The sequence below is a fragment of the Equus quagga genome, chromosome 15, assembly GCF_021613505.1.
Source record: "Equus quagga isolate Etosha38 chromosome 15, UCLA_HA_Equagga_1.0, whole genome shotgun sequence".
In the NCBI taxonomy this organism is placed as follows: Eukaryota; Metazoa; Chordata; class Mammalia; order Perissodactyla; family Equidae; genus Equus; species Equus quagga.
The window spans coordinates 90,112,144-90,128,174 of NC_060281.1; the positions used below are offsets into that span (position 1 = coordinate 90,112,144).

Below are 16,031 nucleotides of genomic sequence, written 5' to 3' on the forward strand. Positions count from 1 at the left end.
AATGTTCTTGGCAGTTTTCAGTACTTAGCTCCCCTTCTCCATCTTCCCATTGTCTTCTTCAGCTGCTTAGTATCCATCACAGTAATTTATTAGATTCCCAGTTTTCAGGCCTGCCCCTCATCTCCTCTCCTTCTAAAATGGCATCCTTCCCATCCCCTCATCAGTTTTGAGAGGACCCTTGTTACTCACAAGGTTGAAAACCCACTTTAATACAGTGCCTCTGCATTCTGATTCCACTTCTTCCCAGAGTGCTTCCAGAGGGCAGTGACCAGCCAGGGGCATGAGTGTGGGGCTGGAGGCTGGGTTCTGTTCAGGAATCTCTACTCTGATAACAGCTACTGTTTACTTAGCTGGGTGTTCTGGTTAACAATTCTCATGTAGTACTTCCTTTAATTATTGCAAGAACCTTTCAAAGTCAGAAGTGAGACTTGGACAATTTGAGCAGTTTGCCACGGTCATGTAGCCACTAAAAGTGGCAGAACTAGGACATCAATCCAGTTCTCCCATGCTCCAGAGTTCATAGTGTGAACCACCACACTGTGCCACCTTATACCTGTTTTAAGCAGACAAGAGATTGCTTATGTCCTGTTGTAGATCTTAGATCTTAGTTTTAGGTGAGTCCGATATTTGAGTTGTGTTTTTATGTATCCTAAGTACACAATATAGAGCCTCGCACAGTGCTCTGAGCAGAATAAAAACCCCATCTAGAGTGGCTACCACCTGGAGGTCCTTCCTGCCCTCATTGTCTGCATGTGTAGCTTTATAAGGGGGCTTGAGTTGTCCTTGGGGTTTACTTGACTTTGATCCGGGTTGCTTATGTTTCTTCAACTGTGAAAGAAGAGCAGAGGTCCAAGGTTTCTTAGGACCAACTTGGTAATTAATAGCCTGGAATGTGATTTTTAACATCTTAAGCTGTGCGGTTGTATAATTGCATTTCCAGCACATTGTGTTCTTCCATCCGTCATATAGTCCATATCTGGGAAAGGGCTCGGCAAGTTTGACAAATTGAAAGGAAGTCAGTATGATTGGAGGGGAAGGACAGAGAAGCATGAAATGAGGTCAGAGATGGGAAGAGTAAGGAGCCAAATCAGACAGAGCCTTGAAGACAGGAGTTTTGGGTGTTACTCTTGTGCAGAGAAAAAGTGTTGGGGATTTAAAAGACAGCAGTGACCCAATTCTATTTATATTTTTAAAAGGTCTGTCTTCTACTCTCATTATGCCCTTGTGCCTGTCACTTCTGTCCTCAGATTATCACTCCTCTGCTTGGCCATCTATCCCTAGCATGTGGGGCCATCAGCCTATAGTTTTCTCTTTTCCTTGATTCTGCAGGCTTCCTGTAGTTTCTGAAAGTAATTTACAAGAGACCTGTGACAAGGAGTGCAAAATGAGCGAAGCAACTTCCCTCCTAAGGAAAGTGCTGTATGGTGGTAGTATGTGTGTTGGGGGCGGGGAGGTGACAGGAAGAGCAGAGAATGGAGCCTCGGTGGATGAGTCGCTGGAATCCTGGAGAGCCTTGCTTTCCACAAATATCAAATGGGAAGTACCCACCCGGCAGGGTTATTTTACAAAATCCCACAAAAAGGCGGGGTGGGGGCAGTCTCCCACTTCAAGTGCCATAGAGCATCAGAGGTAGAGACTTGGACTTGGGCCATCGGGAGTTCAGTGTGGTAGGTAGGGTTTGGCTGTAGGAGAGGAGGGTGATTGGGCGTTGGACTGATTGGCCTGGGGTGACATAGATGATGGAAGGTGGCTTGGCGCAGGACAGCTGGGCTGGTAGAGCCAGGTAGTGACAGGCTGGGGAGAACCAGAGGTGGGGGCATTAGCAGGAGGTCATAGCACGTTGCTAGCCCTAAGGCTGGAGGGATGAGCTCACCCAAGATGTGAGAGAGGGCTGTCTGGGGCCAGGATTTCAGGAAGGTGAGACTGTTTTCTTCCACATTTATCAGACGTCAACTAAGGCAGACTAAGATTACAAGCCTTAGGCAAGATGTATGCTCTCTGGGCATCTGGAGTCCAGTTGAAGATAGAGAAGGCATAGCCAAATACACAGAATTCTCTACACGTTTTTTGTGGAAGATCAAATGAGTGGGGCAAACAAAAGCTTCAGTCTCATTGAGAAGCCTTTGATCTCAACATTAGTTTGTTTCTTTTTAGTCTTAGGTCATTCTTGCTTTAGTCTTTTTTCTTTTAACATCTTGTCAGGGTCGGATCTGGCTCTGAATGCTGGACTGCCCAGGTGCCCACGGGCTGTTGTCCCTTCCATACAGCACAGAGTTCCCCTGGGTGTTGGCTCGCGCGATCCCTCTCCCCTTTCCTCCAGAATCCTCTCTGCAGGTGTACGCCCACACATGCTCTTACTTGTCCTTCCCTTTTTGTATATTTATTATTGTATTTTCTGTGTTTGTAATTATTAACAATAAATAGAAGTAAATTTGGAATGATATCAATAGTTTTCTACTGATGAGTTTTCATTTCTTTCCTATTTCATTATTTTAAAAATAAAGACAGAGGCAGTTTGTTTTCTTAGGTGAAAAGGAATTGAGGATTGTGATCATATACTGAAGAGAAAGGCTGGACAGTGAAGCTCCTCGTCTCGATGGCCTCATTGTACTCCAGACATGAGACAGCAGGTTCCTGCACTGAAAGCCTCAAAGAGGCCAAGGGTCTAGAGGAGACACAGTGCAGAGTTTGAGGAAACCAGGGGGAGTGTGGTCCAGCTGCAGGGGCCTAGATTTGAAGCATCCCAGTAACTCCTGCCTACGGAAGGATTTTCTGCTCACCTAGGCCTGATTTTAATTGTGTTAAATGTTTCCTTATTATGTCTTATGTTTGTGCTTAAATGTATGTATATTTAGTGGAATAAGATGATCAGATTGGACACAAATCATGATTCTAGATTTCTGTTGACTTCAGCTTCCATCTATGTGATTTCTGCAAAGTCTCTGCTATAACTCAAGGTTCTCATTTGCAAGAGAGCTTTCCTTATATGCAGATCTGAAAAATGTCTTTACTGGAAACAAGTGTGATCATAATTAGAGTTTTCCTGTTTTATGATTTCTGTATGGTAGAAAACGTGTGTACAAATTATAAAACTAAATCCTTGGTCCACTTTGAAGAATATGAATTTTTCATAATTATCAAAAACATTTATGTGATTATCTCAGTTATGAATAAGAAAGACATTTTTCTACCACCTACAAATAAAAACATTGTTACTTGGAGAGAGGGAGTAATGCTAGAACTCCAAGCATTAATCTTAAAACAATCTTATTTCAGACGTCTTTAAAACTTAGTTCTTATATTAAGTCAATTTACTCTCTCTCCCAAATTTTTATATCCTTTTAAGGCAAAAAACCAGAGAAAACATGTCTTTTCAATTGTCGGTTTTTTTCCCCACTGAAGTATTTTACAGCTTAATTTTTAATATAAGTCTCAAAAATAGAATTCTCCATTGTTAACCTTCAAATTTTAGTTCACCCAATTTAGGTGTTTCAGTTGAGCCTGCGTTAATTATTCAAAATAATTAACTATAATAATTTAATTTATAAATACATGCAGTTGGCTTTTTACCTTGTTTTTCTTTTTCTTTTTTTTTTTTTTTAATTTTTTTCCTTTTTCTGCGCAAAGCCCCCCGGTACATAGTTGTATGTTTTTAGTTGTGGGTCCTTCTAGTTGTGGCATGTGGGACCCTGCCTCAGCGTGGTTTGATGAGCAGTGCCATGTCCGCGCCCAGGATTTGAACTGACGAAACACTGGGCCGCCTGCAGCGGAGTGCATGAACTTAACCACTTGGCCACGGGCCCAGCCCCTACCTTGTTTTTTTCTTATACATATCTAGTACTTGGCTATAAAAATCTAAATATTAAATTGTTTTATTTTTGTCTTAGAACTTTTCGTTGTATATAATCTAATTCTTAATTACCAGATTAAAACTCTTCACAAGCCATCCTACAGTTAAGTTGAATTAGTGATTTTTCTAAATAGAGGAGTTTGAGTCAGAATTCAGACAGGGAATTTAGGGCAATTTTTTTTTTTTTTAACTGAATTTATACTGTGTTCTAACCAGGGAGTCTCAGGGGATAAAGTTTTTTCCATTGTCATTTTGGCAAGTACTCAGAAATAAGCCAGTTTCCACAAGGTAAGAGGTTCCATTTGGTAATAGTGCTATTTCCACGTGTAAGTAGTGACTCATGCGGGGTCGGTGAGCCGAGGAGTCGAAAGAAAGATTTCTTGGACTCTCAAGATCTGGCAGTAGTGCTCTTTTTATTTAGAGAATAGTGTGGAATAGCATGGGGACAGGACCCATGGGCAGTCAGAGCTCCTGCTGCTGCCCTGAGTTGAGGATTAGGGCTAATTTTATAAGGCATGGGTACGTGACTTATTTTTACTGGAAAAAGAAAAGATGATGTAAAAAGTCATTAAATGATTTCAGTGCAGATGCGGTCTGGTTATTGTGTGGTCATATAACTTTTAGATAAGAATCTGGCCATATCGATCGACATGTAGGTGAGGATGCCCTGGGCTTCTCTCCCTGGGGCAGCCCTAATTCATACCATAAAAAAAATCCACCTGGTCACCTAGGGCTTCTCTAGCTGGGGCAGCCTTAGTCCATATCAGTGACTGTGTTCTTACTTCTCAGTAGGTTTGGGGAATTACAAGTAGTTTGATATGGCTGAGCCTGTACATCCCAGTAAGCTAGTAAAATGATCAAAAATGGAGTATGGGAAGGTTAGAAAACTCATGGCCTGTCTACATTCACAGGGGGAAGTGAAGAGGATAGGACATTAAGGGCAGAGGGTGGGTTGGTGAGAAGAGAGGGAGATTGAGTGGTCCTTCATGTGGGTGGGCCATGCTGCCTATGCACTATGTGAGGTGGCAGTGACACAGGCAACCAGGACTGGTGCTGCCTGGCTTTGTACTCCTGCTCCATGGTGGACCAGCTTGTGACCTTGGGGAGGACTCCAGCCTTTGGCTCTGTTATCCCAGCTTCCCTTACAGGAGGTTGGTGTATGTTGAGGATCAAGGGTGATAAAGGGTCTGAAAGAGCCCTGCAGGTAAGAAACCTCTGTGAAAACAGGGCTCAAGGTCAGCTCCATTGAATTGGAAACCCAGGCCCACGCAGCATACTCCACAGGGGCTCGTTTCCTTCTCCCTCTTGTTTTGGCTTTTCCCCTAGCTCTTTGCAGCATGAGCCCTTTTCAGAAATGTTATGTGGTCACATCAAGATGAAATTAGCAAGTTTACAAACTTGGTAGACACTGGCAAAATGTTAAGTTTCTGCTTCCTGGTGGCACTTATAGAGGTACTCAGAGTCACCTAAGCAACATGTCTCCAAACCCCCCTGTAAAGGCAGTTATTGCTTGGTGCTTGCTTAAAAGTTGCTCTTCTTGGGTTTGGGCCATGGGCCATGTTGGAGTCTGGAGTTTGGGTCTCTCTTCATTGTGGTTTTCCTCATCTTAGATACCTTATGTTTAAACAACATTATTACTGGATTTTGGTGTTTCTGCTTGAACCCTAGACATCTTAACAAAATTCAAATGAATCTGTCTCAGAGACAGCATCCATCCTTTGGATCCACCTCAGAAAACACGCCTCCTTTTCCTCAGAGTGCAGTCACCCGTTTAGGAAAGGCATATGTGGCTATGCCCAAAGCCTGTGAGCGCCAGCAAGTTGGAGGGGCAGTGGCAGGGGCAGGAAGAAGTCTGCCTTCACACGGATCGTGGCAGCCTCTGTGGCCCAGTGCTGTGTGCCAGTGGACTTGTCATTTCTAGGATTTTCTTTTTTTTTTTTTTTTTGAGGAAGATTAGCCCTGAGCTAACTACTGCCAACCTCCTCTTTTTGCTGAGGAAGACTGGCCCTGAGCTAACATCCATGCCCATCTTTCTCTGCTTTATACGTGGGATGCCTACCACAGCATGGCTTTTGCCAAGCGGTGCCATGTCCACACCCGGGATCTGAACCGGTGAAACCCGGGCCGCCTAGAAGTGGAATGTGTGAATTTAACCGCTGTGCCACTAGGCCAGCCCCTAAAGAGTTAATTTTTCCTTTTTCTCCCCAAAGCCCCCCAGTACATAGTTGTGTATCTTCAGTTGTGGGTTCTTCCAGTTGTGGCATGCCGCCTCTGCAGGGCTTGATGGCGGTGCCATGTCCACACCCAGGATCCAAACCAGCGAAACCCTGGGCCACTGAAGTGGAGCACTCAAACTTAACCACTCGGCCACGGGGCTGGCCCCACATTTCTGGGATTCTTGGTCACTCCAGGCCAGCAATCAGCTTGATAGACCAGTAGCTTTAGCAGAAGACCCCGTTTTTCCAAATGCATGAAACCCTAAAATGTATCAGATTAAAAGTTTTTTATAGGTATAAATGTATTTTGTAAGTTGAGATTTATAAGAAATACTTAAAAAGGCAATGGGGGGGGACAGTTAACTGTTAGAATGGGCAGAAAAAATATGAATGACAGATGAGGTCTTGTGTTAGCCCCAACATCTAGCTCATTTTTTAATGTACTTTGTTGCAAGTGGTGATAGGTGTCATTTAGCCTTTTCTTTGCCATTTTGAGAAGTCTTCAGTCAGACACACGTGGCAAAAGAAGCTTCATTCCAGGGAAGGTCTGCATGAAAAGCAGCTAGCAGGGCAGCACAGGTTAATGTGGCAGTGGCACATTCGAATGTGCTGTTAGAACTTATTTTACAAAATACAAGTTTAAAAAATTCAAGTCCCAATTAGACATTTGTTGGACCCTTAAAGCACCTCCCTAGACGTCTATTGATCTCCAGAACAATTTGAAAATGACTTCCAAAATAAAATTCCTGCTTTCCCCTTGATGAACAGAGCAGCCCTTGACTAGTGCCTGTCCTCTGGCAGTAGATAGAATTCCTACCACCTTGCAGTTGAAGCTAGACCCGAAAAGATGCTTGTAGCTGGGCTTCTTTCCCCCAACTGCCCCACAGATGAGGTGGGGAATGGGCAACTCAGGGAGATGTTATTGCTGCGCAGGGGAGGGGGCATGGTCAGTGAGGTCTCGGTGACAGCAGTTCCATCCCATGTAAATTGGAGTGGAGACAGGTTTTTTAATTCGCTTTTCTTGTGTGAGTTGGCTTGAACCGTTCTCAGAAAGTCAAGTGTTCATTTCTATTCTCTTGGAGTTGGTAGCCTGTATGGTGAGAAAAAAGGTTGCTTTTGTGCTCAGAAGTTGCTTTACTTGACACACATTCTCACCGGCTGAGGAGAAGCACTCTGGGCTTATTCGTAGCATGTTGTGTCTTTGGCACTGCTTGATTTTAGGTCTAGGCACTGAAAAAAAATGAGCGAGTCCTAAAAAAAATGTATAGGTTCTTTGGATAGCACAGTGTGTGTGATTTAATGTAAACTTTCTTTTTCTCTAGTTTGCAGAGAAAATGCTGACTCTGTCTTCTTTCTCCATCCTTACAGGTTGGTGACATTGTGAAAGTCACAAGGATGAATATAAATGGCCAGTGGGAAGGCGAAGTGAATGGGCGCAAAGGGCTTTTCCCCTTTACACACGTCAAAATCATTGACCCTCAAAACCCGGATGAAAATGAGTGATTGCTGTTGCCCTGTTTCCTGCTGCTTCGTTGTTCTGCCTGTCATAGTCTCCTTTGAAGTGGGAAAGCATTTTCTCATAGGCAAGTTACACTGCGTTGCTGGCGTCCAGCTTTCTGCAGACTGATGGTCTCTCATACACATTTGGAATGCACACAGTGGCTGCCTCGGCATTTGTATCATAGTCGTATTGTCAAAGAATAGCTGATTTTAGAGTTCTTTTGGATCATAAACTGGAAATACTAGTGGAAGCACACAAGTGGAGAGAAGTTGACGAGGAAAGGGTCTTCCTTCTCATCACTGCCCTGTTTGTACTTGTGACTGATTCTGTCATGTTCGTCGGAGAAAACTTGAGGCCATGGCGAGACATTGCACGTTGCTGTTCCACAAAGCAGTGGCTCTGTCACCATTTTGTTTTTCCTTTGAGGAACAGAGGAAAGGAACCTTAAAGACAGGGAATTCTGTTTTAACTCCCCAAATCTGGCTTTTGTTTTGGTTTGGTTTTGGAAGATTTAACTAATAAGAATTGTGTGTTCTGAACAGATTTTTAAGTGGCAGGTTGGATTTTTGTGATAATACAAGGAATGACACGTGCCTCTGGGCTTCTAAACTGAAGCTTCTGTAACTAAAGGAATATGAAAAAAAGCAGCCCTGAAGTGGAGGCCTTTATCGTCCATGTCGCCAGTAGTACCTTGTGTATAGCAGGTGTGGTGTGCCAAGCCGTGTGCACAGCCTCTTGGATTACATCGTCCCCAGAAGCATGAGAGTGGTGGGTGACTTGGGAAACCTTTGCTTGCCGTGTTTGCCAGGGACAGGAGCAGCGGGGGGAGCACTTGGCCGCTTTTCTGTCCAATGTTGCAGTGAATATACCTTTAGGGTGTAGGTGTAAAAAGCTTGTTCATAGAATCATTGAATTCGTGAGGAATGAATCTTTGAACTCCACTCGCTGCAGCCCAGTCCTCCCTGCCCCAGCCTCACCAGGCGGCCAGAGAAGGAAGGTGCTGCTGATGCCGCTTCCACAGTCTGTGTCCCTGATGCTCCCAAGCAAAGCAAATGCACGCTCTGGAAATTGGGTGATACATTTGATGTCTAATGTTTTTCCTGACTTGGGAGAACCATTAACCAGTTTACCATTAACCATTTACCAATTGAATGTTAAAATTTCCCTGTTAGCTAAAAGAGGTGTGTTCATAGAAGCTGCCTGGTGCAATTTGTGACCAATCCCTCATCTGCTGGATAGCAGACTAGAATTCTGGAACCTTCATGCAGTTCAGTCTGCTTTCCCCCAGACACTAGTGAAGACAGGCCTCTGCTCAGAATGACTATAACAGACCTAGAAATGTAGCAGCAACCTAATGAGTAACTCTGTCATTTACTGAGCATCTGTTCTATGTGGCCCTGTCTCCCGAGGGGCTTAGGTTTTGAGGGTTAGAGCAATATATTCTGGTGACAGAACCAAACAACTGTTTTTCAATTTCTCTTTAAACCAGTGTTCCATATTAAAGAATCTTGAGAGTGTTCCTTTGACAAAGTGAATGGTCCGTTGGAAACATCACTGTGGCTGCCCTTCTGTGGTTTTCCTAAAAAAGGCTTAGTGATCAGCCCTTCATACTCAGTGAGAACTGTGCCCACCTCCTGCTCCAAAGGTGCCTGTTGATCACAGTTGCCTCTTGTTCTGAGTTTAGGCCCAGCCTGGTGCCCACAAGAAGTGGCACGTGTGGCAGGATCCCCACACCCTGCCTGGCAACGCTTGCCTGGCAGCTAGTGACCCAACCCCTGAGGGGTGTTTAGCAGAGGCGGAATATGTGCCTCTTTCAAAGAGGGCACAAACCCTAAGGTCTTTTTAAACCAAATTTAGCTGAAAGGCTTGTCACCTTTTGATGACAGTAGTTAGCATAGAGCACGGGAGGTATATGGCCATTTTAGAAAGCAGTTTCCTTTCACCGTGTCTACTAATCAGTATAGCAAGACCTCCCTCAGGTGGAGCCCTTCAGAGTCAGAACACCCCACAAACCTAGGTTTGGCTTCATCCTAAGCCTGCTCATCTCTTAAGCCCATGTGCATGTCTCCATGTTTATGGGCTCCAGGTTCGGAACCCAAAAGAAGGTGAGTCTGAGTTCTAAACTCTCAAGATAGGTGCCAAAGGTAGTACCTTTCTGACTTTGAACCACATTCGTTTTTTAATCAGGCAGGGAAGTTCTCTTTTTCACACTAAATATACAAAAAAACCCCACACCCCCACTTCAGCTTTGTGCCCAGTGGTCTGGGAAGACAACTTCAGAAAGCAATGCAGATCTTCCCGAGGAGCTGCCTTCACTCCTGGACGGGTTTTGCTTTTAGGATTGTTCATGACTGCTATGTGCTCTGCTCTACTGTGTGTCGTTTAAAAAAATATTTGGATGTTAAATTAACACTTAAGAAGTGAACAAAGTCCGTACTGAAGGGCATTGAGAGTTTGATTCAAAACTTACTTATCCCAAGAAGGCCCTCCAACACAGGAGGCGTCCTTGTCATTTCTGTGCGGGGTAGTACCACCTGATGACTTAGTTAACGAAGAGGAGGACGCATTGACTGGCTGCCATTGGACGACTTTGGTCACCCAGATGAGACACCTTCTATGCTCCTGGTTGGAGAACAAAGGAGGGAAGGGCAGCTGCTCCGTCTTTGGAGCTCAGCATCCCTGGAAGTGCGCTCACCTTCTCCTACAGCTGTTTACAGACAAGGCGGGCCCGGACAGACGGCCACTGCTCTTGCAATGTTTGCTCAGAGGAACAGGAACATTTTACTTTTGAAAAGGGATGATGTGTTTTTGTGCCAGGTGTTTATAATTTAATCCTTTAATACTACGTTCATTAACCTCTTAAAATGAGTGAATTCTTGATTGATTTAACACAGTACCTAAGACTAATGCTTTCTGTGGACACCACTGAGCTCTGCCTCAAACTCCATCCACCCTCTGGGACAAGAGACCTACGTCCCTGGTAACTTCTGTCAGCATGGACACTGACCTGGTTGTATATTCTAAAAGAGTAAAAGGACATTTCTCTGAGACAGGGTCGTTGTCTCTACAGGAGGAACAGTGGCCTTGCTTCTAGACGGTCTTCACTGTGTGTTTTAAACCACCACCACCACAAAACTCTCTTGACCTGTAACTTAAAGATCATAAACTTCAGGCAATAATATTTTCTGTGTAAGCTTTTAAAATTATTTTTGGGGATCATAGCTTGTTTTATTTTGTGCTATAAAATTAACAGTATTAAATGACTTATATTCTTAGAATACATTGAGTGTCTTTTCTTAACAGATTAGTGCCTTTTTATTTTTGTATTCCATTTTACGTTACTGGTCCCAGCATCAGAACCCTTGTTTCCATGGCCTGTTTGTACATTGTCTCAATAAAACTTGCATCAGCCGGTGGCGACGGCGGCTTTGGTGTTTCGGTGTCTCCTCAGTGGTGCCTGGAGGCGCTCAGCCCCCACCAGTGCCCCCTCTGCCCCCCCAGCAGTTAAGCATCTGGTGAAACACTTGGTGCTCCTCCAAGGATTCGACCTGCCATTCAGCTGTGCTACTGCTGACCACAAAATAGAGTGGGATCCTGCACTGGCCCTTCCCCACACTTGGGGCCTCCCTACAAAAGAGAAGCAGTTGGTTCCAGGTGTGCGAGCACAGCGGGTGCTGTAGCGGGGGCTGGTGCTCAGTCTCGGCCTTCTGAGGATGAGGCAATGGTTGCCACACTTTGCACCACCAAGGAAAACTTGGATGTTTTCCCTTCTAGGCACCCATATCTGAAGGCTTCTATTAAATTGTTAAATATTTGTTCAACACGAGCTAGCCAGGGTTGAATGGTTTCAAGTGGAAGTCATGGAAAATGAGCAGCCTCTTCCCAGGTCAGGGTGCATCTGTCTGGCTTTCTTAAATCCTTTTCTGTTCCTGTCTGTATCTGGCCCTCCTGATGAACTCTGGGGACCTTCAGGTGGACACCTTGAGGTGTTTGGGGCCCACAGACGTCCCCTCAGCCAGAGCCCTGTTCCCACTCCTATTTGTGTGTGTATTGAGACGTCCAGATTGCCTTGTAAAACCTCCAGAAATGAGCTTTGGGAAGTGATACCAATCCATATTTATACAGAACTGTGCTGCTAAAATGTACTCCCTGGCTCTACTTTCAGGATTCTGCAGAATTTAAGAGAGAATTTTGTCTTGAATGGGAATATCAAAAGTGTCATCATTCTAAAATAAACAATGCACCAGACACCTTTGAAAAATATTTTCTGTTTGAAAAGATGTCTTTTGGTTGGCAATGCTGGGCTAGGTTCCTCCGTGGCAGGGAAACGCTTGGAAATGGGCCCAGGTGTCGAGGGTTGCCTCTCCACCTGCCTCCCACTGCTAGTTTAGCGTTAGTGCTCGCCCACGTGAAACCTCACCTCGCATCAAAGCCTGTGACACTGCCGGGCTTTTCATGAGGGCTCCTCCCCGGCCCGTCTTTCTGGGAGGCTCTTCTCTAGCCGAGTCAGTGGTCCCCAGGCCCCTCTGAAAACCTGACCCTGCTCTTGCAGTCTTCCGTGCACACGCTGGTTCCCTGGGTCGTTCGCAGCCAGAGCTGGAGCACAGGAAAAGCCCTGGCCTGCCCTGGAAAGCTCCCGGAGCAGATGGTGATGATGGCTCCGACAGTGGGGGGCGCTGTGGAGCCCAGGGCGGGTTCAGGAAGGCTTCCGGGCTGCCTAGGGGAGGGGAAATAATGGTAATCCAGGCCAAGGGAGCAGCTCAGGGCTGGAGCACGCCCGGCTTTATTTTAGCCCCTGTTCCCTTGCTGAATCGTGAGGCCCCAGGTGACCTGGCTTTCCTCGACCCCTCTGGTCTCATCGACACCGCTGGCCCTCCATCCGCGCTGCACAGCGGAGACCCTGGGGTCCCACCCTAGGTTCTGCTTTCATGAATCTGGGCGCTGGAGTTTAAAAAAAAATTCTCCAGCCAAATATGCAGCCAAGTTTGAGAACCACTGTGCCAGCGAACCCCTTCTCTCCTGCGCCTCTGGCTCTCGGAAGCCCTCCGGCCAAGGGGCTGTGCTCCACCTTTTGCCGCGTGACGTGAGAGCCGAGCCGGGTCCGCCAGGGCGCGGACGGAGCTGGCGGGAGGACCGAAGGCGCGGGCCCGCATCCTCCCTGCTTCGCCTTTATGCGAGGGGGCGGGGGCGCCGTCGGCGGGGCAGCGCGCACGCACCTGGTGCTCCGCGGCGTCCTCAGGCTCGGGACCCCGCCCCTACTACCCACGCCGAGCTGCAGCCCTCCGTCCCCCGCCGTGGGGCCGAGGAGGGGGCGCACCAGGGCTGAGTCGGGGGTAGGCGGACATCTCACGGGGAGGGAGGACCTGGCGGGGGAGAGGTGGAGGACGGAGAGCTCTGGGGCCCCCGGAGGCTCCCTTCCAGCCCTCGGGTCCCGGAAAGGGCTTGACCCTTCCCCGACGTTCTCCGGAGCTCAAGGCTCCCGGCGTCCGCAGAAGGGCCGGACCGGGTGAGACCCCTTCGCGGGGCGGGGGCCCAGCGGCTGCAGAGGGCGGGGGCGGCGGGTCCGGTGGCCACGCCCTCTGGGCAGCGCCCGCACTTCCGACGCCTGCGCCTGGTCTGCCGCCCAGGGCTGAGCGGGGTACGGAGCGGGAGGCAGGGAGACAGGGGGGGCTCTGGGGCTGTCAGCGCTGCCCTTCTGCGCACGGCTCTGCCCTCCCAGGGGTTTCGGCCCTAAGTGACCTGCGCCCTTGTGGCTCCGGAGGGGAGGGGCGGGAGCGTCCCAGTTCTGCCATCGCTAAGATGGGGGCGGGCGCCGCTCAGGAGGAGGGCTGGAGCGTTTGGCTAAAGCGGCGGCCCAGGGAGGACAGCCACACCCACCCGCCGAGAGAGCCCTGGGGAACCCTTTGTTCAGGCTAAGGAATCTGAGGAAGGGGGTCGGGAAGGGGAAGTCCTCTGAGAGACGGCGGCCGGAGATGCCCAGCAGCCAAGTCTGGGACAGAGGGAGTAGGCGACCTGTCCAGTAACTGCGTCGAGGGCGAGCTCCAAGAGAAGTAGGGACCTGGGCAGGGCTGCGCCAGGCCGGGTGACCAAAGGAGGGGGACCCAAGCCCTCCCCGAGTGGCGGTTTGCAGCCTACCTGAGCTCACCAAGACAGCTCTGAGGAGTTTGGGGAATTAGGCTTTGGCATCGGAGGTGGAAGAAAAACATCCATAGGATGCAGCATTCAAAAGACGGGCATCCCATGAAACGTCTCCCTCCCTGTCCATTCCACGCCCCGTCTCCCTGCCTTGAGCTGTGTATGTTATGTATGTATCTTTCCAGAGTTATTCTATAACATACAAGCAAGTATATCTGTAAATATTCTTTTCAGTGTTTTCCCTACAGAAAGGTAGCATAGATGACTTACTTTTCCGCACCTTGCTTTATTCCCCCTATCTGTTTTAGAGATTGTTGTAAATCAACATATTGAGTCTTTGTTCTTTTTTGTCGCTGTATAGTATTCCACGAGGTGGATGTACTGTCATTCATTTAATGATCCAGTACTGATGGACAAGTAGGTCCTTTCTAACCTTAGGTAATCACGTGCATTAAAAGTGAGTTCCTTCCAGTGGCATTGCTGGGTCAAAGGCTCTGGGCGTTTGTGATTTTGAGAGCTGTTGCCAAATTGCCTTCTTTAGGGGCCGGCCTGGTGGTGCAGCAGTTAAGTGAGCACATTCCACTTCGGGGGCCTGGAGTTCTCAGGTTCGGATCCCAGGTGTAGACATGGCACTACTTGGCAAGCCATGCTGTGGTAGGCGTCCCACATAGAAAGTAGAGGAAGATGGGCATGGATGTTAGCTCAGGGCCAGTCTTCCTCAGCAAAAAGAGGAGGATTGACAGCAGATGTTAGCTCAGGGCTAATCTTCCTCAAAAAAAAAAAAAAATCAAATTGCCTTCTTTAGGGATTGCCTCAATTTACACTTTCACCAGCAATGTATAAGAAAACATTTATAACATTTTTACAAACCCTCTGTAGACACCTTTGTTTTTGCTGAGGAAGATTTTCCCTGAGTTAGCATCCATTGCCAATCTCCCTCTTTTTTGCTTGAGGAAGATTTGCCCTGAGCTAACATCTGTGCCAGTCTTCCTCTATTGTTTTTGTACGTGGGTTGCTGCCACAGCATGGCCACCAAGGAATGGTGTAGGTCCGTGCCTGGGAACTGAACCCGGGCCACCGAAGCGGAGCGCACCAAATTTAACCATTAGGCCACAGGGCTGACCTATAGATGCCTTTTTTATGGCTGAACAATATTCCATTATGTGGCTGAGGCAGCTTATACTAGCCCATCTGTCACTGAGGGTGTGGAAGTTATTGCCAATCTTTTGATGATAAAAAATCCTCAAGTCTAAGTAAGGGCTGCATGGGAGGGCCCACCTTCCAGCCCGTGGGCTGCTTCTGGCCCAGTCCTTGCTCCAGGCACTTCCTGACCTCCTGGTTCCCCTGCCCCGTACCAGTCCAATGCCAGCCTTAGTTGCTGATGTCTTTTTCCTAAAGATGCATGCAATGAAAAACCCTAACCCAGCTCCTCCCTGGCCCGTGACACACCTCCATGTCATACCCCTACCCAGAACCCAGCACTCAGACCAGACTGGACTGGCATTCTCTGAGTTCCCCGGAATTTGGCACCTTCCTGCCTTGCCTGTGCCCACACTTCCTTCTGCCTAGATGCCCTTCTCCTCTGTGACCTCCTATGGGCTTGTCTGTCCTCAGCTCTTGCCACCTCCTGGTAAAGCCTTCCTGACCTTTCCCTCCCACTGTGAGGACTGGAATTAGCACTAGTCACTTCATAGCCTGGGAACAGGATGTTGCTGGCAGCAAGCCAACAACTTGGGGAGGGCCAAGGGGAGGCTGAAGAGCTTGGTAGGAGCTGGAGCAGAGTCAGAAAGCTCCAGAGAACCCAGCTGGGGACATGGTTGTCAGGCTCTGTAGACCGACCTGGGCTTGGGGGAGGCTGGGCTGCAGTAGCCAGAGCAAGGTAGGGAGTCAGGAATAAGGCCGGGGATGGGGGCTTGGCCCAGGCTCTCTCACCTGGGGCTCCCCCAACCTCTGCTTCCATATGAATAAATCACTGTGTAGCTCTGGGCACTACTTGCACCCATCTTGCCCCTCAATACAGCTGGCTCAGGTGTTGGTTGTGCTGTGTCAGCCTCCCAACATTTCCCGGGGTTGGTTAGTTAAACTGAGCTCTCCCCTTCTGGAAATCTGCCTCACTGCAGCAGGAGAGAGTCCCCTACTCTCAACCCCTGCCCTCAGAACCCCAAAGCTCAGGGAGGGCCCTGCTGATCCTCAGACTGGCCTTCAGGGGGCGCCAGTGTCAACCCCAATGTTAGATATTGACCCTATCTTACTTTCTTACCTGAAAAAGGACCATCCTGTGCAAGCTGGCTTGGAGACCCTAGGCTGAGGGGAGTGGGGAACAGGGGAA

The 16,031-nt window shown here is 47.9% G+C and overlaps 1 protein-coding gene across 1 annotated transcript in view; it reads left to right on the top strand.

The window, feature by feature from the left end:
* CRKL (CRK like proto-oncogene, adaptor protein) overlaps nucleotides 1-10,992 on the top strand; it is a 35,440-nt gene extending 24,448 nt beyond the window's left edge. Inside the window, exon 3 of the mRNA XM_046639884.1 lies at nucleotides 7,435-10,992. Coding sequence (XP_046495840.1) covers nucleotides 7,435-7,569 — 135 coding nt within the window. The 3' untranslated portion in view covers nucleotides 7,570-10,992. The remainder of the gene's footprint in view (nucleotides 1-7,434) is intronic.
* Nucleotides 10,993-16,031: the final 5,039 nt, after the last annotated feature.